This window comes from Anas platyrhynchos, chromosome 2 (assembly GCF_047663525.1).
Source record: "Anas platyrhynchos isolate ZD024472 breed Pekin duck chromosome 2, IASCAAS_PekinDuck_T2T, whole genome shotgun sequence".
NCBI lineage: Eukaryota > Metazoa > Chordata > Aves > Anseriformes > Anatidae > Anas > Anas platyrhynchos.
The window spans coordinates 53,786,672-53,811,449 of record NC_092588.1 but is presented as its reverse complement, the minus strand read 5'-3'; the positions used below and the strand labels follow the sequence as shown (position 1 = coordinate 53,811,449).

General features: G+C 47.2%; 1 protein-coding gene and 1 long non-coding RNA gene across 5 annotated transcripts; one reads left to right on the top strand and one right to left on the bottom strand.

Moving 5' to 3' along the window:
* Window positions 1–2,840: 2,840 nt before the first annotated feature.
* Window positions 2,841–7,568, bottom strand: LOC119716114 (uncharacterized). Its single transcript, XR_005263830.2, has 3 exons — window positions 7,471–7,568; window positions 5,803–5,930; window positions 2,841–4,964 (listed from the first exon to the last, which is right to left on the bottom strand). It is a non-coding gene; the product is annotated as an uncharacterized lncRNA (long non-coding RNA).
* A 9,272-nt stretch (window positions 7,569–16,840) lies between these two features.
* On the top strand, window positions 16,841–24,048 carry ADCYAP1 (adenylate cyclase activating polypeptide 1). 4 transcript variants are annotated; one of them, XM_027451981.3, is made up of 5 exons: window positions 16,841–16,957; window positions 17,936–18,043; window positions 19,759–19,893; window positions 20,210–20,305; window positions 21,196–24,048. In XM_027451981.3, the coding sequence occupies exons 1-5, from the start codon at window positions 16,899–16,901 to the stop codon at window positions 21,380–21,382; spliced, it is 585 nt and encodes a 194-aa protein (XP_027307782.3). In that variant the 5' UTR covers window positions 16,841–16,898; the 3' UTR covers window positions 21,383–24,048. The 4 variants fall into 4 exon arrangements, with proteins under 4 accessions (XP_027307782.3, XP_071890872.1, XP_027307784.1 ...); XM_072034771.1 differs by having other exon boundaries at window positions 16,939–16,957; window positions 17,911–18,043; XM_027451983.3 differs by lacking the exon at window positions 16,841–16,957 and adding an exon at window positions 16,964–17,649.
* The last annotated feature ends 730 nt before the right edge of the window (window positions 24,049–24,778 follow it).

Sequence of the window (24,778 nt, the reverse complement as noted above, 5' to 3'; positions counted from 1 at the left end):
ATCTCCCCTCTTTTATTTTAAAACCATTCCCCCTTGTCCTCTCTTTTTCTGCTTGAGTAAAAAGTCACTCTCCATCTTTTTAATAAGCTCCCTTTATGTATTGAAAAGCTGCATAAGGTCACTCCAGACCCCTCTCTTCTTCAGGCTGAACAACCCCAGCTATCTCAGCCTTTCTTCATGGTTGAGGTTCCCCATCTCTCTCATCAACTTTGTAGCCCTTTTCTGGACCTGTTCTAACAGCCCCACGTCCTTCTTACACTGGGGGCTCCAGACCTGGATGCAGCACTCCAGGTGGGGCCTCACAAGGGCAGAGCAGAGGGGCACAATCACCTCCCTCCACCTGCTGACCACTCCTTTGGTGATACAGCCCACTATGCAGTTGGCTTCAGGGCTGCAAGCACACACTGCTGGCTATTGTCAATCTTTTTGTTCACCAGAACTCCCAAGTCCTTCTCTGCAGGGCTGTTCTCAGTGAGTTCTTCCAGTCTGTGCTTGTGTCTGGGATTGCCCCAACCGAGGTACAGCACCTTGCAGCTGGGCTTGTTGAATCTCATTAGGTTCACATGGGCCCACTTCTCAAGCTCGTCCAGGTCCCTTTGGATGGTATCCCTTCCTTCTGCTGTATCAATCACACCCCACAGCTTAGTCATTTGTAAACTTGCTGAGGGTGCACTTGATCCCACTGTCTATGTTGATAAAGATATTAAAGAGCACCAGTTCCAGGACAGACCCCTGAGGGACACCACTTGTCACCAGCCTCCACCTGGACATGGACCCATTGGCCACCACTCTCTGTGTTCAGCCTTCTGCCAATTCCTTATCCACTGAATGAACCATCCATTGGACCTTGTTTCATCCTGTGTGAAAAAGTAGGAAGGCATGGTAGTCTTTGGGACCCACCCGGCTTGGCAGCTTCTTCATAATATTGTGTGACCCCGGGCAGGCAGCAAACTTCTCTGGAGAGATTATCTGGATGGCAAATGGGTGCCTCAGTGCCTCTCAGAGTGGAGTCTCCAGTGACTTACACCCTCTGTGCCTTCTTTGTGGCACTGGTTCTGAGGCAGGTGGTAGACTGAGTCAACTTTATATATGGTTTGCCTTGCTAAGGTCTTTATTATTACTTACAAAGCCTCCTCTTTCCTGCCTTAAAAGCAGGGGCAGTTTGAGGGCAACCTATGTTGCTCTCTTGTGCAATGCAAAAAGCACAAGCTACTAGATTAAGCACAAAATGCTTAGATTCAATTTTAAGAGAACAATAAACAGGTCCATAGGCTGGAACTCACGATCAGTAGTTTAGGCTGACAAACCTGGTTAATTAATTGATTTAAGACACCAAAGTCTTGGCCTACTTTATTTGTCTTCATCCATCTTCATTGCAAATATTTTTGGTTTGTGAGGAATGAGGAGTGAAACTTGAGGTGGTTGGGGACAGGAGAATTATCTAACCCAGAGACAGTGTTGATCACTTTAGGGAAGAACTGTGCAGCAGCACCAAGCTATGCTCCTTTCTGTGTCTACAAAAAAACTACACCCACTGCTGCACCTGATGTCTAAGGACTTTGGTGTATTATTTCTAGTCCAAGCACCTTGGCTGAAATTTAAAGATATAAAATATCAATAGAAAATCTAGCTTATTAATTCTTTTTTCTTTACAATATTTTAAAAGCCTTGAGCAGATTCCAGGTTGCCTAAGTGTGAGAGCCAGGAGTTCTTCATTTGTAAAGCAAGTAGAGGAAAACATTGACAAGCTCAGTTCTCATGTTAAACAGAGAATTCTGTTTGCTTAGCTGTTTTCTTTTCCCCTCTCTCAATATCTTCTACATCTGTCAGTAATGAAATTAACTGCAAACGGAAATGATGTGTCTGATCTCTGAAGCACGGTGTATAGGGAAAAAAAATCTTTTAAAGGAGAATCTACTGCACTGTCAACCCTTCCTCCCCTCCCATCATATTTAAGGACAGCTGATTTCAAGCTGCCTCAGTCTGTAGTCTCTAAACAATCATTTTTGTCAAGAGAACAGGAAAATGGTGACTGGTATAATGACATTCATTATTTTGGCTGTATTAAATATGATTTCTGCAAGCATTCTTATTCATCAGAAATCTGCAGATTGAGAGGAAGCACCAGATATTTACCAGCTTCATAAAAGTTATTTAATTTCCTCATTTCTCTCACTGCTGAGTCCAACCTTTTATTTTGCTTACCACCCACCACCAGTGCTCTGGGTACAGCTACCCACGAGAAAGGCTATTCAGCTCCCAAACCAGGTTTCATGTGTCAATTAACCACATTTTTTGTCTTGGCCAAAACACCATGCACTGCAAATCTGAAATGAATCATGAGGAGCTGGATAAAAGCAATTTGGAATAGGATTTGTTGTGTGGAGTTCATCCACCTGTACTTCCAAAGGTGCTTTTGGAATTTTCAAAAATGAATGATGGGGTTGTGGAATAGTATCAAGCATTTATGACAGCATAAATACAAATATTGAGAAGAAATTGTTGATGCTGTCATTCATTCATTCACAAATGTGTTTTCCTCCCAATTTTCCCATATGCAGCTGAATGTTCTCCCTAATTAATGAATTGCCCTCAGGTTACTCACCCAGACAGATCTAATCTGTCTCTGTCCAAAATGACTAAACTCTGTCCTGCATTAAAGATGTAAAAGGCCACAAATTACTTTCTTGGTCTTTCCAACTAGAAAATCACTGCTTACTGAATGGTGTTCTCTCCATGTGACATTCAGGGTGATTTCATCACCTCAGGGCTGAAGCTTTCAATACAAGTGAAGAAAAACCTCTACTGCTAAAAAGTTTCTCAGTTCAGATTAGAGTTCATGAGAAGAAACATTCACTTTAGGTTTAAGCTTATAAGAATGCTATGAATGCAATAAAATGTATAAGTATAGAGTTCTTTTATCTTTAATGCACTTTATAAATATTAACCAATCTTTCTTGAGAAAGGTTTCCATGTAAAATTATGTGATTAAGATGAAGGATCAACATATAATTACAGAAAAGTATTTTTTCCAAACCTTATAATAAAAAAGCTGTGTTGAATTAGCATATAAAGTGAAATATGGACAAGTACATGTCATCTTTATTACTAGCTGACCTTCACTGCAGTTATAAGACTATGGATATACGCAAATTTCATGTCAATTTTACTGTTCTTTTCTTACATAACTTGATATGGTTTCCTCCTTAAGGCCTCCAGGGGGATTTACTAGCTTGTAGATAAAATAAATAAATAAATAAATCAACTTCTGCTCTGCTGTCTGGTATGAAATAGAGAGGACATCAACGATACTTGGTAGTCTGAGGAACTGGAAATGATAATGCTGAATGTGAATTCCCCACAGGAGTGCAAGCAGCAGGAATGCTTGTTTATTGAGGTTGAAAGGAAAAATGTCCATACAGTTTGATCTCTGTTTCCAGTGTGAATACTGCAAGTGAAGTAGCTAACACCACAATAATATTGCTGGTTAGCTGACAGGCACAAATTTGGCCCGAGACTTTGGACTTGTATTCCCCAGAAAATATTCCCTATAATCTCCCGCTGGAATCTGCCATTGAGAGCAAACCTTATTAAATCCCTACACCTCTTTCTGTATTCATCATAACAAAGGAAGAGGGGAAAAAAAAAAGAAAAGAAAGAAAAAAAGAAACAACAAACAAGCATCAAGCAAGCAAACAAACAAAACCCCATATGTGTACTGCAAAGTCCTGTGGTGAAAGAGACAGAACAGTAAAAGTGGAGATGTGGAGTTGATCTCCCACTTTGAGACCAATTTGCCTCTATTTTTCTTTCCCTGTACAGGGAAAGCAATCACTCTTGTTCCTACAGTTGCTCATTCATCTCTATCCTCTCTGTTCAGATTGTGAAGTCTTTGGACCAGAGCTGTTTCAAGCAGGTGCATACAGTGCCTAGTATAATACACTGCCCGTACTAGCCAGTACATTATGGTTTGATCCTAATGTGAATAAAAATCTGAGGGGAACATTGAGAAACTCTCTGTCAGTGTGATATTCTAATATTGGAAGAACATTTGCTGTTCTTTGTTAATTTTAGAGTGAAGTAAGTTAGAAATATGAATGAAACAAACACATCACCTAACTATTTAGAATGCATAAAGGCTGTTGTTGGTTTCAGAAGTTTAATTTTAAAGCATCCTTTGATCAAGTCATACATGCAAGACAAAACCAGAACTTCTTAAAAATAGAACAGAAAAGAATGAGTTCTGGTGAGTGGTACTTCAAGAATATGTGTGGTTTTTGCATTCGAAATAACTGCAAAGATTGCCCATTTGGGAGAAACAAAGGTAATACTGCAGTGATTTTCTGATTTCTGAACCATTTTGCTATTTTTTTTTTTTTTTTTTTTTTTTTTTTTTTTTTTTTTTTTGTAAAAGGTACCTTGAAAATCATGAAATTCACAGCTGGCAGGCTGGTAGCTTTGTTTTCTTACCCAGCTTGATTGGAAATTCTTTACTGTTGTTATGGTATGCCATACTGTATACTGGCTACCACTGTATATTTCTGCTTTTCTAATTATGTTTGGATTTCAGAGAAATAGCACCAGTGTAAAGAATTTTGGACCTCAAGCAGTCACCCACATTTAGGACAGTGCAATCAACCTCCTGGGAAGATAATACAGGAAAGCTTGATTGCTGGTGCCAATAGGTTTTCTTTTCCAGGTCACTGCACAGGGTGAAGCCTAGAAGGTGGATGTTTTCCATTTTGTTTCTTTTTCTAGTCATTAAAGAGGCCAGCTTAGTCATGTCCTTATTTTAGACTTTTCCACATGATCCAGAGTTAATGTTCCTCAGATGCAGTAAGTTCCATATGGTCCTTCATAATCTTCAATGTTTAGTATGTTGCAGTCCTGGTGTGGTTCTTCAGGGATTGTATTGCAGTGAGATGAAGTATTTTTGCTTCTTCTTTGGACACAGCATTTTAATTCTTAAAAAAAAAAGAAAAAAGTGATGTTGAATTTTGTATTTTGCATTTTGAGATTTTTTTGATAACTATTAATAAAGGATGTTCGCCAGTGACTGCCTGTGAGTGTAGGGGATCACTTTTGGGATCTGTTATCACATACCATTGCAAAGTAATTGTTATTGACAGGTGTCGGGGTCAACTCTCAACCTGAGCTCCAAAGTCTTCACAGGATGAATTGGTTCTGAACATCTGAAATTTCATTTTTACTAGCTGTCCAAGCAGGTTGGTTATCTCTGATTGACAAGGTACTGACGCAAGCTGTAGATTGCCCTCTTGTTAGAGATTAAAAACTCTTTGCAAAGCATCAGCTGACCCAAGTTTTATCACTTGCATGATTATTTCTGGAAGCAGGATATTTTGGTGCAGGATGACTAATTTTTAGCTACTAGCATCTTTGATGCTTCCTATTGAATGACCATAAAAAGCTTTTTAAACACAAAATAAGTTGGTGGTTGGTACTATTCCAAACCAGTGGGTTCTTCTTACTGTAATACTAGTTTCTTTCAGTACAAAAACAGTAGCACACAATTCCTTCTCAGCAGCACCAACACTAACATCTTCTAGATTTTTCATTCTTAACTGCATGCTGCAGTGGCCAGAGCTGTAAGCAATCTCCAAAATATGGCAGTCTGGTAATTTATAAACTAATTGGCTATTTTGACTTGCAAATTCCTGTGCTGAAATTGCTCTATATGAAGCACAAGCTTTACAGTAATGAGATGATCAGAATGAGAGCCAAGGGAGAAGTTTCAGGAGACAGAGCTCTGAGTGCCCACTCCTTCTAAGAAAAATGACTTACCTAATTGCTGAGAGATGAAAAAGGTGAACGTGGTGCCACGTCCATATGTTCTCCCAGAGACAGCAATGGCAGCAATGTACTTGAAGTATATGAGATGGGCATGCTTCTCTCTGTGTGGCAACTTGCCTCTTAATATCATCAAAAGCAGAGGAAAATCTGTGTTAGGAAAATCATCTTTCTGCATCCTGTCAGCCAGTGCCAGGATGCTGATACTTGTGGATGAAGGGTAAAAGAGAAGGAGAAGCAAATATAGGAGAGAGTAGTGATCATTTGGTGATGTGACCTGGGCCATGGCCACCATGTGCTAATGGGACTTGTCCTCCTCTTGATGCCTCTGGTAAATTTTCCCTACAGCAATTTTATATTGGCACTGAGGCAGAGGCCTATGTATTTGAATATCCAATTTGCAAAGACTGTGTTTACAAATTGCCTTGAAATTGTTACGGGAATTAATCTCACGACATGTTTCCTTACTCATGCAGTTACAGAATATATTTCTCTGAAGCCTGAGGATAGACTAAGTCTGGAAAAGTACAAATAAATAAATAAATAATATAAAATGAAGAAGTGTTTTCCAGAGTATGAAGACTCGAGTACTTTTAAAGGAAACTGCCGTCAATGTTTGCTTTTGTGTTGACAGAATCCTTTTAAAAGGTTTTGTGGTGCGAAAAGCTCCTTTTAGTGGGTTTTCGTAATGCACCGGGAGAGAACAAGGAAATGTTTTTCTCACCGTGGCCAGCCCAGGAGCTCGCCTGGAACATCGCGTACCCAACCCGGGAGGTGATTTTCCCTGCGTCTCACGGGCAGAGCCAGCAGGGTGGGCTCCCTTGTGGGCTCCCCTCGCCTTGGAGACCCAATGGCCTCTTCTTCCAAGTGCTCCTCGGGATGACTCAGGCACTTTAACGTGCTTGAAGGGGATACTGAAGGCGAGGGCTCGCACCCCCCCTGAAGTGACAGATTGACGTCCCCATGGCTTGCTGGAGGCGAAGTGGTTTTATTCGGAGTGTGCCCACGGAGCAGGAGGGGGGTTGGCATCCCAGCTGTAATCTAGCTGCCACAAGGTGGCACGAAGGCTTTGCTCTGTGAAATGCATGCCATCGAGTGGCAGCTGGCTGGCTGCTCCCTCCCTGTGCTGGGCTCCCCCAGCCTGCAGAGCTGTTCGGGGGGGACCCTGAGGTCAGCGCTGCTACGTCCTTGTGGCTGCTGTTTCTCAGTCTGGTTAGATTAAGACCAGCCTGAGTGTATGCCTACTCTTGCATCAGTCCTCCCTTCCCGTTTAGATGCGCCCCGGGAGGCCTGCCCCTTTCTGTCGTGTAGGGTCAGTGGTGCCTGACGAGCAGCCTTGCAAACACAGTACAGCACCCAGGCTAAGGCAGCCAGAGCCCCAGCACATGCTGGTGTGAGCCCACGGCGCTCACCTGCCTGCAACAGGTCTTAGGCAGCAGGGTGTAAGAGCCTAGATGAGCAGCAGGTATTTCCACTGCAGCTATTCTAATCTCTCTGCTCTCAACCTCATCTACAACAGATATAACAGCCGGAAAAATGAGGAAAAGCACTGACACAGGAGGCTGCAGCTCTCTTCTGCACTGAGACCTAAGTGAGGCTATGGTGGGAGACACTCGACATCTTCTGTCGCAAATAAGTCCCTCCTTGGGGCGTTTGTCATACCTCTGTCATACGTGATGACTGTGACATTCGGCAGGTTACGGCCAGCTGGGGGTGGACAGGACAGGATGGGATAGGATGGATGGATGCATCTCGTTCTGCTGCAGTGTTTGCTGAGGTGAAACTGAGTCATGAGGATGTGGTAGAGAGAGGGGGAAGCTGGGGCTGGGTTATTAAAGAGTGCATCACGGGGCTTCTTTGAAATGCATTTTTATGAATTTTGCTTTTCTTTCTGCAGTACTGCTTCTGTCAGAGCCAGAGCTTTCACTATATCATAGTTCTCAGTGCATAGTTTGGACGATGTTTAGAAGTCTCCATCAGAGGTGTAGCTTCTGTTGGCCCCCTTGCAAGAATAGTTCTTACCCTGAGAAAATCTTCCTTCCACCCCTGCCTTGACATTTCACATAGAAGACCCTCTGAGGGTGTAAGATAATATGAAATAAACAGTTCCTACACCTGGTGCTGTGCCGGGTCCATTAACAGCCAAGCCCTGAGGACGTCAGGCATTCAACACTCCCATTCGTTTTATTTAATATTAAAAACCTGGGGGTTTCTACTCAGGACTCCAGGCCACGCAGGGATGTTAGCAACATGTAACAGCGCACTGGGAGCTTCAGGGATGCAGTGTTCAGCAAGTACAAGGCAGTGGCTGTGAGTTAAAGCAATCGTAAGTGCCTTGCTCACAGGTCTCAGTGGAATTAGAGAGCTATACCTGACTGCACTTCGCTCCTTTCATAAAAACTTCACAAAAGAGAAACCCACAACCCCCTCACCCTTTTTCCATTTCTTACTAGTTAAAAAAAAACATATTTAAAAAAATTGAGTTTAATATCCCCGTGACCTTTCAGTTTTATATTGCCTAACTGGAGCAGAGAAGCTATTTTCTTCTCCACGATGAGCTTCCCTTTCACTGCAGGCTCATTTAGGCTTAGGACTAATGTAGCACAGCACAGAATACCACAAGGATTTGAGGTTTTGCAGTGCTGTTCACTGCTAACCGTTCCTAAATTTTATAACCACAAATCATACATTCTGGGATGCTTTACCTCACATCCTTTGGTATTTACAGAAATAGGGAGGCATGATCCTGAGAAAATATTTACTATAGGTTTAACTTAAACCAAATGCAGGCTCTGAAGACAGGAGGCATTGCTGGACATTTCACATTCTAATAGCAAGTTTATGCTTTTAGTATATGAATCCATGCTTGGGAACTTTTGTCATCTTTCTAATGCAATTCAGTGACCATACTGACATTACCTGGTGCCATGTTCCAGAACAGCAGTACACACAATTGTTCATTAAGAAAAATATGAGGAAAACTCATGATTCAGCTCTCCCTACTGCCTCTTCTTCCCTCAGGAAAATCAAGGAAGGACATCGACTATATTGAGTGTAATGACTAATAGTGCTGTTCACCAGTCAACACTGGAAGATGGGGAAAGATTTCTTCTGAAGGACAGCTTTTGCTCAGTTTCAAAGTCTCCTTTGATTACCTTGTTCTCTGAGGATGAGTAATGTGGTTTTAATTATTTTTAGTTTAGTTCAGGGTTATTAATCATCTTCGAGCTATCAACAACTACAGAAATTCACTGGTGTTTCATGTCATTCTGTGTAGATTTTCTTTCTTGGATACGTAGTTTTCTTTGTCATTTGAAATAATGCTGATTTCTACCTAGCCTGGTGAAGGCCACCACTCAGTGGTGTCTATCTTGGGAGGTGGGACTTTCTTGAACTAAAATCACCCCTACAGAGGCTGAACACTGTACTTCCCTGAATCCATGACAGAATCCATCAGTGGATCAGCTTTACAGATTAATGGCATTGAGTGTTTGGAAGTAAGGGGGTGGTGTAGCTCTTGAGTAGCAAAGCCACACTGCTGGGAAAAAAAATAAAAAATAAAAATTGGAGTCTGATCATCTGACCTCACTGAAGTCACTAGGAGTTTTGCCTTTGACGTCAGTGAGGTCAGGTATTTATCTTAGAGCTGTTCTGTTTTTTAGCTATGTGCTCCCAAGGAAGTCACGGAACTTTCTGTATATCACGCAGTGCTGAGTAAAATAAATAGATCATATTTATAAATACATGTTTTATAAGAGCATTGTGAGACTAGCAGTAATGCTTTTGGATTAAAGTTATAAGATAATTATACAATATTTTATAATGATAAAGAATCCATAGAAAAAGTACAAATATGTCATCAGCTGATCGTATGCAGATTATCTTTCATGCTAACACTGTGATGTGGGGATTTTAACATAATTTTCTCAGAACTGAACAAATATTTGCCCCTTTCATAAATAGAACTTTAAAACCTTATTTCTGTATTTACCTTGTAGTTCAAGCTCTGGGATAATTACATAAAAATATTCTGCATTAGGACAAAGCAATCCCTAGCTCAGAACAGAACTGGGAGAACTGATCTGAGGAGATAAGTTCAGCAGATACATTCAAAACAGAGAAACAGAGTTACTTTCTGTAGAAGATAGGTTTGGGTAGATCATATTCTTGACAACAGATTTCATTTGACTGTGATGAAAAGATGTTTTTCCCCCCGGAGAAGTACATGAAATACATAAAGGTACCTCCCTTTGGAGTCCTTATTAACAACAATGCAAAATTGAAAGAATTGAATTGAAGATTATTTTTATAATTTGTTGCTCATACATCCTGTCTTTTGTGTTTCAGAGAAAATTCTTGTCACCCCCAGATTTCATTTATCCAGTGATAAAACATTAATTTCAGACTGTTAAAAGACCGAGGAGACCAATGTACACATTTTACAGCAATCTCAAGAGCTACTGAGACAGAAGAAAGCTGTTTTCATTGTAGAGTGAAATATGTCAGAGAATCACCCCAAATCACATGCAATTAACTCCTTTTTCTAAAAGCCCTTAGGATCCAAATGCAGAGTCAATAGTGTATTTGCAAATAAGAAGGCCCCAGGAAAAGGAATTACACTACAGTGTGAAAAATCATTTTAAAGTTTCAGGATTGTAAACATCTCCACAGAATAATGTAGTTTATTATTTCAGACACAGTGGTTATTGTTGACAAATACAGTTTCCTCTGGAGATTTGAGGATCGAAAGAGAAAGTTCAGTCCTACAATGTCCTAGCAACCTCTGGTTGTCTTGAGCTCTCTAAACTGCTATGAAATTCAAACAGGACCAAAGGCAACATTATTTACATAATGAGCTCAATAGACACATGCCTGGAGTTCAGAAATCACATAGGAGTTTCTGCAGACAACCCTCATTCCTAATGAGAAAGGTCAATAAATCTCATCCAGTTCTGTCTGAAGTCAGTGATATCCTTTCCTGTGGCATTACAAGGGTCAGAGACTGATTTTTGGCATTACAAGAGGCCATTACGAACATCTCATCTGACCTTTCCATAAAGCAGGCCAAGAAATTTTGCTCAATAGCTCAAGATCTTTCAGAAAGACAGCAAGCCTGACTTTAAAGATTTTCAAGTAATGGAGATTGTAATCCAATTTTGTTTAAGTGATTAATTGCCTCAGCTGTTACAGAAATGCATTTTATTAGAGGATAGAGATGGATTGGGCCATAAAGATACACAAAAGAAATTCTTTTTGCTTTCTTTATATATAAAAAATAAGAATTGACCATTTCTCTTGAAGTTAAGTAGGCTCCAGTATTTTACTGCAGTTAAATGAATAAAAAATAAATTAAAATATAGTTTCAGTCTTTGGTCCCTAAACATCCCCCCCGTGGGTTGTGTGTGCAGCTAGATGTTCATTTCTTGAAGTTTGATTATGGTGTGTTTTGGGGCAGGAAATCCAGAAACTGGTGGTTGAAGGCAACTGGGTGCTACAATAGCCCCTGATCTCTGGAGAGATGGAGAGGTGGCCATGGGTGGGAGGGAGGATGAAGGGCTGCTGGAGGGATCCAGCCCACAGCCTCACTGGGGACAGCTCCATGTAGATGTTCCCATGCTTCCAGTGAGCCCAGTTGCAACAGCAGCCAAAGCATTTGTTGGCTGCCGGTCCTGGTGTCTGTCTGTCCTGTCTGGCACGGTGGGGCGCACAAACTGCCTAGAAAGGTCATATTCCCAACCAAATGTCTTTCCTTTTTTTCCTTAATGAGACAGCCTTTGCAATTCTGTCATCACAACGTGCTGCTCTGACTGATATTTACTGGGCTCTGCATGACCCGTTCCTGCCATCTTCAGCATGGTTAATTGGAATTATTGAGCAGAGCCCGGCTCCAGCAGGCTGGGGCCCACCCCTGTTGGGACAGTCCTTACCTGCCCACCTCGGGCTGCCTCTTCACAGCCTTGCTGCTAGCAGGCAGGATGAAGCTGCCCTGTCAGAAGCCGGGGGCTGTCCAACAGTTTTCCAGCACAAGCATCACTGAATTGGTGTTTTGTAACAGGCCACACACTGTTTGGTAATAAGAAAATATGGACGGTTCTATTTATTCTCTCTGGCTCCTGCGACGATAAGAAATGTTCTAATTCATTATTAATTTGTTCCAACTATTTCTGGTAATTCTAACCTATGAATAACTTTAGCTATGCCATTAGCAATACCTCAAAACTACAGATGGGTTTTAGTTTCTGGATGCAGACATGAGGCAGTCCCACTGTTTCTGAAGGTGTACCCAAAACTCCGTCACATTTGGGTACATAACCAGTACTTGCCGTTCACGCTGGGTTACAGCTTCAGCAAAAGCAACCTGGAACACAGAGAAAATGTGGCTGTTGTTTGTCTGGTATAAATTATTGTAGCTCAGCAGCAGTCAGTGAAAGTTTGCATATTCAATCTGTTCAAGGATTCACTCTCCCCGGAACACTAGACCAAATAGGGAGGAAGGAATAGGCCTGGGTCTGCTGCCATTGCTGAGGGCTTTTATTCTACCCCATGGACTAGCTAGACCTTCAGTGACATTTTGTAGGTTGCTGGCTCACAGAGTAGGCCCTTGGAATATTAAATCTTCAAAAGGTGACTTTATGTTGTTGACTTTCGTGCTTTATTTCTCCACTGTTGAAACGTAAATGACTGATCAAAGAACCATTGTCAGAAAGAGGCAAGGAAAACAATACTTTTATTCCCTCATAGAATATGAATTTACACAGGTGAAAAATGGAGGATTATAAATATACCTATTGCTCATCCAAGGAAATTAGCCATCACACGCATAACATGGTGGCACCTCCTTGTGGAGCCAAGTCCGCTGTTAGGTCTTTTGTTAATGCAGAAAGTGCTTTTCTTGCCTTTGTGTTTTGCTAGGAATGACTCTTCCTTCGCATCAGTGTTGTCGCAGTCATCTGGCTGGGTTTGCTGCAAAGGGGAGGAGGACGCCCATCATGTAAGGTCAAGCACTGAACTCCTGTGTGGGCAGTCTAGCAAGGCACTGACAGCCCACTGCCTTTGTCTCTCACCATGAGCTCTACACAGGGACAAGAGTGGGATGACTGCGCTCGCCGTACTCCCACGCTGCTGTCCTGAGAAATACTGTTGTGGCTCATCACTTCAGAAAAGAAAAGAAAAGAAAAACAAAAACCAGCCCTTTTTCTCAGAATATACTTAAGAATGGGTTTCAACTGTTTGCTTGGAAATGGAGGTAAGGTGATAAAAGTCAACAAGGAATTATCAGAAAAATCCTCCCAAACAATTTGCTGTGGGATGCTGGCAGCTAACCCTTGCTGGTCACCCATGAAGAGCCTGTCAAGGGACTCCATCAGCAAGTGAGCCCTCTCAGTCCAGCCAATGCATTTCTCTTCCCTCCTGGGATTTTAGGCTGCTTTTGTGCTTCAGGCCCTTTGTTGTATGTGTCTCTGGAGTGGCAGTCCCAGTTCTGTTCCTGGTTATTGCTCTCATTTTTTTTCTGTGGTTTGTACCTCCTTCCCAAAATGTCCCCAGGTGAATAAACTTTCAGGGTAACAGCTTTACTCTTTGAGTCTGTGGCAGATGTGGGGAAGTACACTGCTGTTTGTACTCTTCTCAGTGCTCTTACTTGCAGAAGAAAGCACAAGAGGGGACAGCTTAACCAAAGGAAACCATCTTTGTAAATGAAGCATTTTTTGTCTCTGAGCCTATTGCAATCTAACCTCGATGAGGAAACTGAGGTTTTCCTGCCTCCACCGCAGGTACCAGGTCTCAGCTGGAAGTGCTGAGATATCCAGCAAGCCCTACCTTCCCATGCTGGAGCTTTCATAAGTGCCTTCCCAGGCACCAGCTCATGGGGAGGAGGAGGCTGGAGGGCTGTGACAAGATGAAGGCTAGCGTTACAATTGTGAAGCTGATGCAATATGAACAGAGTTCATCGGCAGACTGGTTTGGAATGGATTGCCCAAGCCATCTCTGTAGTATAAGAGGCCACGGGAAAGATAGTGATGAGAAACTCAGAAACCCATAGAGGTGTGTGTGTGTGTGAGAGAGAGGCAGCTGGGTTGGTAGGGTTGTTTGCTTTTGAGAAAGAACAATTCATTCCTTTCTATATTGGCAGAAAAATGCATAACCTTTCATGATAAAATTACATATTCCAGGTCCATCAGTCTTCCAAATTCCTTTTAAAACACACAGCTAAGGTGGGATGCACAGAAGAAAAACGTCGACAGAGTGGCTGCACTTCCAACAAGTGTGTGCGAGCTATCATCCGGCTTTATGGACCAATAAAGTTCCCGACAGTTTGATGGATTGCTCTTGGTGTTTCTTTATAGAAATCTGCATAAATACATATATAAAAAAAAAAATGGGGGGGGGGGGAGTGGAGGACTCTGAAGAGTGGATAAGATACCCATCATGGTGCATGATGAAATATGTTTCTTTGAATTATACATTTGGCAATAGGCTTTAGAGCAGTCAGTCCCAGTCAGGCTTAACAAGGCTCAAGAGTGGAGCTAGTAAGCTCCATTAGAAATATCTATAGAATTGTAATGCTCTAGTTAATAGAATAGATATTTAAAATAGCATAGTCAGGTAAATTAAAAGGTCTAATTTAAGCTGATAGCAGAAAGATGAAGGAAATTCTGCTGGTGAAAACCTACTTTCCTTCAGATGCTGCCTTAGGAATTTGCCTTAGAGGCAAGCATTACAAATGCCAAATCCCTCTCAGCCCTGAAATTACACAGTTATCTAGAAATTTGCTTCTACGTGGAGGCCAGATTTAAACCTTTCTTTATTCAGCCTAAGCCGTGTTCATGTTGTCTGCATATTCACGTTGCGTGCACACACCCATGAAGTACACCGAGATGTGATGAGACTTTTATTGGCATGAATCATTTGTGAGTTACTCACTCGCCCTAAATGAGTGTCTAGAAGCCGTATTTTTGCGAACTGTCCTGGCATCACTCCTGCGTGCACAGTAACACCAGGGACGGCACCGGGCCACTCCGGAGCTTCAGGACCCTTGAAGTGGTAACGCTGCGATGCCGATGCCCGGGATTTCGGGCATCCTGGCACTTTCTGGAAGGAACCGGGGGAGCAGGGGGGAGGGAGGAGAGGGAATGAGGCAGTGTAAATAAAAAGTGGCAAAAAAAGCAAAGTGAAAACAGCCACAGCCTTAAAATGTATTCTCCGCGATTCTCATCTCTTTGGAAAGAGAGAGCCTTTCCTATTCTTTACGCAGAGTCTGCAAAGACAAGCTATCCACCTAACCCCAGCCACGCTTGTTTCCATAAAAACCTTTTTTCAAATTCTTATTTTTTGTATTTTTTTTTAACACCACTGTCGCAGAATCAGTTCAGAAGGGCACAAAAACAACAAACTAAACCTAAACCCACCCCCCACCCCCCCAACAAACCCATCTCCGGCAACGAGCGAGGTTCCCCCAACATCCCCTCCCGGGCAATCCCCTTTCAGAGCCGGGACCGGGGGCTTCGGCGGTGGCTGGGGGGCTCCCCCGAGCCTTCCCCAGCCCCCGGAGCGGGGACCCCCGGTCCCACCGACGGCGGCGGCGGCAGGCGCGGAGCTGCCCGCGCGGTGGCGCCGTGCGCCCACGGACGATGCGCGCTGGCGCAGCGCCCGCAGCTCCCCGGCTCCGCGCCCCGCGGAGCGGCCGCCGGCGGGGAAGCCCCCGGTGACCCCCCCCGGGAGCCGTGGGGCCGCCCCCCCTCTCCTCTCCCGGTGTCGTTTCTTTCTTGCTCGCCCCCCCTGGGGTCCCCCGCCGTCTCCAGCCCGCCCGGTGGCGAAGTGCGGCCCCCGTCCCCCCGCCCCGACACCGCGTCCCTGGCCCTTTTGGAAGGGGATAATTCATTCACGCTAAATTTCCTTCTTCTCCGGAAAAATGTTGCGGCTGTAAATGAGCATAATAGGGACGTAATTGTACGGCGTGCCTTTTGTTGTTGTTGTTTTTTCTTTTCTTTCTCTCTCTCTCTCTTTTTTTTTTTTTTTTTGAGAAATCGATTTGGGCTCAAATAACTCGGCTAAGCACGTTACACCGAAACCATTCAACTAGGAAACAGGAGAAGTAAATTATTGCTGCTTCCTGAACTCTCTGCTTATGATCCCAATAATTAAAATGTGCAGTAATGGCTCCTGCAGCCAGCTTCTGCTTCTCGGGGCAGTTCTCGGAAATGAAGGGCCCGCTTTGGGCTCAGGGGAAGCTGAGCGCTGCTGCTGCGGGGCCAGGAACCCCTCAGGGTCCTTGCCCAGAGCTCGCCTCCCGCATCCCTGCTCGGGGGGGAAATAACCCCGGCGGCGGGGAACTCCCCGGGGAAGGGATTTCCCTCCCGGTCCCTCCCGCAAGTCAACTTTCTTGGCTTTTTTTTTTTTTTCTTTTATTTCACCCCCCTCTTTTGTTTCTTTTATTTCACCCCCTCTTTTTTTCCCCTTAATCTTCTTCCCTCCCGCACTGCCCCTGCACGAGGATGGGAAGGGAGGGTCCCGAGCTCCCCCACGCGTGGAGCCCCCCACGGTAGCAGCACACGCGGTCACGGCACCGCTGGTCGCCCCCGAGGAGGGAGCCTTGTGTAATGACAACAACACTCCCAATAGCCCTCAAAAAACACATATATACGAAGGGAAAAAAAAAAAAAAGACCCTCTCTATCCCCAAATCCGCGTGGAAGTGGGGGTCCCGCGTGGGGGTGAGGAGGCCCTGCGGAGAGGGGACCCCCCCATCCCGCACCGCCCTCCTCCGCCCCTCGTCCCCTTCCCGCAGCAGGTACAGCTCGGCCCGGGCGAGCACCCTCGTAAGGCTTTGCGGGATGGGGTGGGTTTTCTGGGTGTTATTTTCTTCTTGTTATTATTATTTATTTATTTAACCCTTATTTATTTTTTTTTTTGGGGGGAAGCGTGAGTTGGTGTTTATGAGAAGCTTTATGACTCCTGATAAGCTCATCTTTGAGGACGACACAGAACTGTGTTCCTTGAGGAATTGGGGTGGTGACGTCTTTTCTGATACCCGATTATTACGTGACCGGGGGAAAAAAAAAAAAAAAAAAAAAAAAAAAAGGCATTTGATTCATGAATAAAAATCCGGACACCACCACGGGGGCAACAAACAATATTGCCCGTCCTCTAAGGTAACGAGCAGGCAAATGTTTACGAAGAGGGCTCTTGCCGAAGCGGGGTGTTTGCAAAGATTTTGTTGCTAATTGCGTATCAGACGGAAGGCTGCGGAAGGCTGGTCAAGTTTGGAGCCACCGAGCAGGAAGAGAAGAAGAGGAGAAGGCTGAGAAGGCGCTCAGTGAGGGGAGAGAGCTGGGAAAGACAACAGCTCACGCAGCCAGCCCGCGGCTCCCCGCCTCCGCTCCCTCCCGGGCTCGCTCGCTCTCTTCCCCCTTCCCCTGCGCTCCCTTCTCCGGCGACACCTCGCTCCATCCATCCCTCCTCTCCCTTCCCTCGCAGACTCCACTCCAGATCCGTGCTGCTACCTGCAAACTTTTTTTTTTTGAATATATATTTTTTTCCTTTTCGCTTTTTTTTTTTTCTTATTTTTTTTCTTCTTTTTGGAGCAGATCCCCCTAAAACCAGCACACAACTCACTGCTGCTTTGGCGGCGTCTTCACCCCGCGGGTCCTTCGCCCATCGGAGAGGCGATGCCACGAGCGTTTTAACTCCTTTCGGCCGCAACTTGGGAGACAGCACTATTTTTTTCCCCCCTATTTTGGGTTTTTCTTTTTTTTTTTCTTTTTCTATATATTTTTTTCTTAAAGACCTGCCCTTTTAGTTTCGCAGCCAAACGCTCTTAGTGCCGGGTGTTTAGAGTTTGATGGTAAGGACACGAGGCGGCTCGCCGGGCCTCCCCGCCGCGGTCCCGGGGCGGGCGGGCGGGCGGGCACCGACGGGGCGGGCGGCGGCGGCACCGCTCCGAGCCGCTCCCCGCTCCGCGCCGCTCCGCTGCCGAGCATCCTTTCCCCGCGGGCTCGGCCAGGGCTTGGTGGGTCGTGGGCAATTTTTTATTTTTATATTTTTATATATAATTTTTATTTTTTTATATATTTTTTTTATTTTTTTTTTTTTTATTTTTTGACAGCGGTTTTCCTTTCCCTCCCGCACAGAGTGGCAATGTGTAGCAAAGCGATCCTAGCACTCCTGGTCTATGGCATAATAATGCATTGCAGCGTCTACTGCTCACCTGCGGCTGGACTTCAGTACCCGGCGCTCAGGTGGGTCCGGCCCCCGCCCCGGGGCTCTCTGCTCTTGCTAAGGGAAGGGGGACGAATTAAGAAGGGAGGGGGGGAGAGACAGCAAAAGAAACCCCCTCCTCTTCTCCTGCGCGCCCACCCCCTCCGTCCTGGGAGAGGAGACCCTGGTAGGGCTGTAAGCGCCGGGGGGGACAAGTTGGGCGGATGCTGTGCTGATGGGACAGGCAGCGGGTTGCCCCCCGGCTGCAGCACTAACTTCTCCGGGGAGCCTCTTGTCCCCAGGGACCGGGAGAGGAGGGGGTGGGGAGTTGCCTCCCCCAGTACCCTGGCAGTTTTAGTTGTCTGCAGCCGGCCGGGGGAGCGGCGAGCATCCCTGCCCTGCCGGGGGCTGGGGGCGGCAGGGTGCGCCGTCGCCTGCTGGCGTGCGAGAGCTGCTGTGGCTCGTGTGGTGTCAGCGGAGTTTGCAGGGTTTCGGTCCTTTCCCCTATTTACCTGTCTTTGTGCCACCTCCCTTCTCGTGGGGGAAGGCGGCTGCCGAGGTGTCGCGGTTTCCTCTCCTTATCCGTCTACTCGGCATCGCGGGCCGGTGCCTGTGCCACCCCTCTCGGCTTGTGCCGGGGGTGCTCGGACCCCCCCGGAGGCATTTGGGGCAGCAGCGGGGTCCCCCCGTGGGATGCGCGCCGGCCTCGGGACGGCTCCCAGCAGCCCGGTCCCACCCTGCTCAGGGGGCTCGGGGGGGAGCTGTGGGCTCGCTGCTGCCGTCCTTTCCCCCCCAAACCCCCCCGGGCTCGGTTTTGCTCCGGGGGCGGGGGGCCCTGCGGGGCACCCCCGCCTCGCTGCTCGGCTGTGGGAGGGTGCGCAAGGCTGGCCCGGGAGGGTGCCCTTTACGGGGTGTCCTTTGGGGGGCTCCGAGGTGTCCTGGCAGGAGCCGGGAGCCCGTCGGGGCTGGCCCAGAGCAGCCCCTTCCCCTCCCCGGGCAGAAGGGCGGCAGGGCAGTGGGCTCGGTGGCCTGCGGGGCCATTAGCCGGCGGCAAGCTGGCTCCCCTCCATTCAAGCGCCTGAATTAGCAGGAGCGAAACACTTTAGCGGCATCTATTATTAATACCTCCGCTAAAGCTGGCAGACAAAAATAGCTGCCTGTATCGTACGATGACCTACATCGTACTGCAGAGAGAGAGGCGGGGAGGGCTTAGGGGGGTGGGGAGGCTGAAGGGGGGGGGGGACACCGAACCGGAGGGACCTCAAAGGGCAGAGCCACCATTCAACGAAAAGCAGCAGCGGGCGCAAGCCCCACCCCAGCCCGCGGGCGCTACGGGGAGGAGCGGGGCGCAGCCCCCGAGGGGCTGCCTCTGACCTCCCGATCCCCGTCGGGGATGCTTCAGGCTCCCGGCCAGCCCCTGGCACACGGCCGTGTGTGTGTGTGTGTGCGGGTGGGTGTGCGGGTGGGTGTGCGGGTGGGTGTGCGGGTGGGTGTGCGGGTGCTGCCCGTGCGTGCGTGCGCTCCGCTCGGGAGGCACCAGGCTCCCAGCTCCCGGCAGAGGGGAGGCTGCTCCTCGGGCCTGGGGAGGGGGGAAAAAAGGGGATGCCGGAGGATTTTCCCCGAGCTCGGCGTGCTCCGTCCCTCGTGGTCCTGCCCCGCAGAGGCTGGACGGGGATGGGGCGGGGGGAGCGGGTGGGCTCCGCCGGGGAAGGCACGAAGGGAGCTGACTCCTTCCCCCTGCTGCTCTCGTTGCCAGGCTGGAGGATGAAGTCTACGACGAGGACGGGAACACTCTGCAGGACTTCGCCTACGACCACGAGCCCCTGGGGATAGCGAGTCCGTCCTCTGTGCTGGGCGAGGTGTACACCTTGTACTACCCACCGGAAAAAAGGTGACCGCAGCTCGCGGGGTGGCAGGCGACAATTTCGAGCCGGGTTTGTCCGAGCCGACTGGAGGACAAAAAAAAAATCACCACCAAGCCTCCAGAAATTAGAAAAAAAAATAAAAAAATAAACCCAAACCCAATCTAACGACCACCTGCCGGGGTCCCGGCGGCCAGAAGAAATGGGGGCGCAGCCTTACCTCCTGGAGGGCTGCGGGTGGGGAAGGGGGGTCCCGGGGGGCTCGGGGAGAAGCCGCCCCCCGCAGCCGGCGGGGAAGGCCGGGGGTGTCGCCGCTCACCCGGGGGCTCTTCCCTCCGGCCCCAGGCACGCCGATGGGATCTTCAACAAAGCCTACAGGAAACTCCTGGGCCAGTTGTCCGCCAGGAAATATCTGCACTCTCTGATGGCCAAGCGGGTCGGGTAAGGCTTTCCGCTCGCTCTTTTCCCCGCGGTGGGCGTTGGTGGGCGCTGGAGGGAACAAAGCGCATCGGGCCGCCGCTGGGGATGCCTTGCGCCGGCGGCGGGGCTGGGTTGGGGGGGACGTGGGGGGATGTGGGGGTGTACAGGGGGCACCCCGAGCCTCAGCCCCCGGCCACGGCTGCCGGGGAGCTCCCGGAGCAGCGGAAACCCGGCTCCAGCGCCGGCGTGACGGGAGGTTTCCTCGGTGTAACACGCCCGTGCGCGCATATGTGCGTTTAGATCCGTCTTCCTTTCCCCCAGTTACCATTATTTTATTTGGGTTTCACGCCGAGAAGTTGGGCATGCCCCTTCTTATCCCCCCCCCTCCGTCCCCGGTCCCCCGTGGGAAGCGGTGTCCCCAGGGGGGGACGCGGCGGGGCGAACCCCCGGGGCGCTCCGTGGCGGCGGCGGCTGGTGGGGCAGGGCCGGCGAGATGCCCCCCGCGGGAGGTGACATTTCCTCGGCTGGATGAATAATGCATGGCCGGGGCCGTTGCCTTTGTCTGCCCGCGGAGCCGCCGCGCTGCGCCCCCGGGAGAGGCGGCTCGGGGCCGGGGGGCGCGGAGGGGCGCGGAGCGGGGCGGAGCTGGGCTGGTGGTGGAGCTGGGCTGATGGAGATGTGCTGGTGGAGATGTGCTGGTGGTGATGATGCTGTGCTGGTGATGATGCTGTGCTGGTGATGCTATGCTGGTGGTAGAGCTGTGCTGGTGATGGAGTTGTGCTGGTGATGCTGTGCTGGTGATGCTACGCCGGTGATGGAGCTGTGCTGGTGATGCTGTGCTGGTGATGGAGCTGTGCTGGTTGGTGGTGATGATGCTGTGCTGATGGAGCTGTGCTTCTCGGTGCTTGCAGCGGTGCCAGCAGCGGCCTGGGGGACGAGGCGGAACCGCTCACCAAGCGGCACATAGACGGCATCTTCACGGACAGCTACAGCCGCTACCGGAAACAAATGGCTGTCAAGAAATACTTAGCGGCCGTCCTGGGGAAAAGGTATAAACAAAGAGTTAAAAACAAAGGACGCCGAGTAGCGTATTTGTAGCGATGAGTAACCAGCCCCTCCCGTGTATACAAAGTCCTGAGAGAGAGAGAGAGAGAGAGAGAAAGAGAGAGAGAGAGAGAGAGAGAGAGAGAAACCCACCACCAACAAAAAAAATCTAAACAAAAACAAAAGTCATTTCCAAACTGACTGAACAATCACCGCTCCTGTGTTATCTAAACATGTATTTATGTATGAAGTAAAGCCATTAAATGAATATTTTGATAATAATATTGTTTTTCTTTTGTACAAAAGCACTAGAGAAACGCACAGATCTACTTTGTGGACCAATCCTTAAGTTATATATAATATATAAATATATATATATAAATACTACTACGAATACTAAAGAACAATTCTTCATATAAAGCCTGCACAAGAACAAGAATTCGCCTGAGCTGTTTATGTTTTTATATAAAATAAATAGAAAAAAAAAGACAATCATTGTTTTGAATATTACTCCTATTTTTGTAACGGAAATTAAAAGGATAGTATTTTTATCCGCGACAGGGTCGAAACATTAATTTTCACCATTTGCTACTGTACATAGAGAAGGATGCCCTGCTCCCAGGGGATTTTGAGGAAAATGATTTGGGAGAATTGCTGAAGCAGATTCTTCCCCCGGTGAGTCTCAAGGCAGGCTCCTTTGCCACTAGCTCTCTGAAGGGGCAGCGTCCCCTTTGCTCTAGATTTCGATTTTTTAGTTTTATTCTTCCTGCTTTCTTTGATTCCAGTCGTATCTTTATTAGCGTCTCCTCAAACAATGAGCTTAGAGGACAATTCCCACTCGAAAACAACAGCTCGATCCAAATTGTGCACATCTCTGTTGACTATTGGAGGGAGAACAGTAAAAAAAAAAAAAAAAAAAAAAAAAAGAAAACCAAAACCAAAACTCAAGACCAAAAAACAAACAAACAAACAAAAAAAACCTAAAACCCCAACGACCCCCGAAGCAAGGATAGCGAGCACCCAGCCCCGCGCAGTGCTCTTGTGGCCGGCCGGGCAGGGCTGCGGGGCAGAGCGGAGCCAGGACCCTTTGAGGGACCAGCGGGGACGTGAGCGGGGGTGGCCCCAAGGGGCCGGGGGGCCAGAGGCGACCCCCCCTCCGATCCGCTACCCAACTGCCTCGGGCAGCTCGGTACTGGACCTGGATGCAAAGTACAGTGTGTTACTCTCCAGTGCTGTCCATGCTTCTCATCGTGTGTAAATGAGCAGGGTTCTCGCCTTTGCATTTTTTCGGTCGGAGTTGCTCTTTTCTTTGACTGTTGTTATTATTATTATTATTATTATTATTATTATTACTGTTATTTTTCTTATAGACCCTCCCGCCTCTCATCCTTTCTTCGCACTTTTCCAAGCACCGTTTAACCCACCCGAGTCACCTTTTTTTTTAAGTTATTTTTTGGGGTTATGTTCTTTTTTTGGGGAAAAAAAAAAAAAAAGATTGTGAACGCTCTCTCACTCCTTTGTTCTGTTTTATGCAAGCTCTTATTGTAAAAGTTTAGGAACCCCTGTTGTAGCTACCACTAAAGAATTATGCACTACTACTAAAGTTTTTGTTCCTTGTTTATTGAGTTTGGAGGTAAAATGTATTTTTCTACATTCTGGCTTATTGCTTAGTAAAATTTATTTCATAAAACGAACTTTTGTCATACAACAATGTGTAGTGTTCACCTGTGGTCCGGTTTCTAACGAGATAAACCATTTTCACCTCATCTCTCTATGTACGGACTCCTATCTTACCTTGCACCCGGGGGACCGTCGGCAGCGGCGATCCCGGCCGGGGGGGCTCGCCCCCTCCCTGCCCGAAGGCAGGTGGCGGAGGAGGACACGTAGGTATCGCTTCCTTCCTTCCAGCTCACCACACAAACCTTACAGGAGTCTTTCCAAAGCCACCAAAAAAAAAAAAAAAAAAAAAAAAAAAAAAAAAAAAAGAACAAACAAACCAGCCCCGAATTCGAGCCGTCGATTGCTTGCGAAAACAACATCCCTCATCCTCCCCCACCCAAAAAAAAAAAAAAAAAAAAAGGAAAAAAAAAAAAAAAAGCCTCGGGCAAAACCTCCCCCGGGGACAGCCCCGGCCCCGGGCAGAGCTCCGGGGGGGTCCGGGTGTTGCCGCCCGGGCTGCCCGCCCCGTCTGGGTTCCTGGGGCCGGGGGCCGCGGGGCGCAGTTTGCAGCTTTGGTGCCTTCTCTTCACCTTGTAAATCGCCACGAGTTGACGGATGGCTATCTAGTGGCCCTACGATGCTGCAACACATCGGCTTGCGTTTTTAGTCGTACTTCTGTCTTCTGTTCTGTGGCAATGGGCAGAGTTTGCTGTGTTTGTGTCGGCTGTGGTATAATGACCTAGGGCTCTCTTGACGTTTTCTTTCTGACCTTAGCCGTTCGAGTTCAGTGGCTAGCTGCAAGCATCATGAAGTGACCGCCTAGGTTATCCTCTGTGTACTTTTTAGAAACGCCAACAGCCTTACCAAAACTTGAGCAGATTTGAGATACAGTGCTAGTTTAGGTAGATGTTAGTCTTGGAGAACTTATTTTGTGTGCGAATGAATATAAAAAGAACTGCAGCAAAGTATTATTACACACATGATATCTATAACTAGGACTTTGATAACTGTTATACAAAGTGTGTAAAGTTTGTATTAATAAATTTTTGTAAACAATGCAATTTCGTCTAATGTTTGGGGGAGAGGAACCTAGTAGCTAACAGTGAAAGCTGCATCGGATTAAAAAAAAAAAAATAATTAATTCATTTTTAATATTTAATCAGTGCTTCTAACTTTTCGTGCCTGGCATACCTTTTTATTCAGCCTCCACATGCTGTCACCAAATAACCCCTAACGCCTTTACTGGTGCTAATTCTTCTGCTCGAGTCCATTAAGAGGAACTGCCGAAGCAAGTCTAGCTCCACACACACACAGCACCGAAACCCCAGCTTTCCAAAATAGGCAGCCCGGTGCCCCTCTCTCTGCCAGTTCCCGTAGTTAGAAGCCATTCTTTTCCAGCAGCGTTGGTCTGTTTGAGGAGCTCGTCACCTAATCCGCTTTTAATGAGCTGTGTGTGTGCTGACACCCTCCCGGCACCTCCCGGCTCGGGAGGTGCTGGCGACTCGCTTTGGCTCAAGGTTGTGCTGGGCTGTCCTCAAAAATGTGCCTGCGACACATCACGACTTGCTTAGGGCTTAAGGAGTGGTAGGCGGCCGTGACGACAAAGCACAGGCAGGGCGGTTTGTCGGCACAAAGCGGAGGACAGGATATCCGACCTTTAATCTTCAATTCCTTTTATCAATAGCTGCTCGTGTTTATTATTTTTATTGTAGCTCAGGGACTATGTTCAGCTACGTTGGAAGGTAACAGCAATTTAGCTTAAACTAAACTCTATTTCCTTCTAAGCTCATA

Excerpts from the sequence above, each read along its gene's own strand:
- ADCYAP1 (XM_027451981.3), top strand. The coding sequence starts at position 16,899 with ATGAATAAAAATCCGGACACCACCACGGGGGCAACAAACAATATTGCC. Across the intron at positions 16,958-17,935 it reads AATATTGCCCGTCCTCTAAG|AGTGGCAATGTGTAGCAAAG; the intron begins GTAACGAGCAGG and ends CCTCCCGCACAG. Across the intron at positions 18,044-19,758 it reads CTTCAGTACCCGGCGCTCAG|GCTGGAGGATGAAGTCTACG; the intron begins GTGGGTCCGGCC and ends TCTCGTTGCCAG.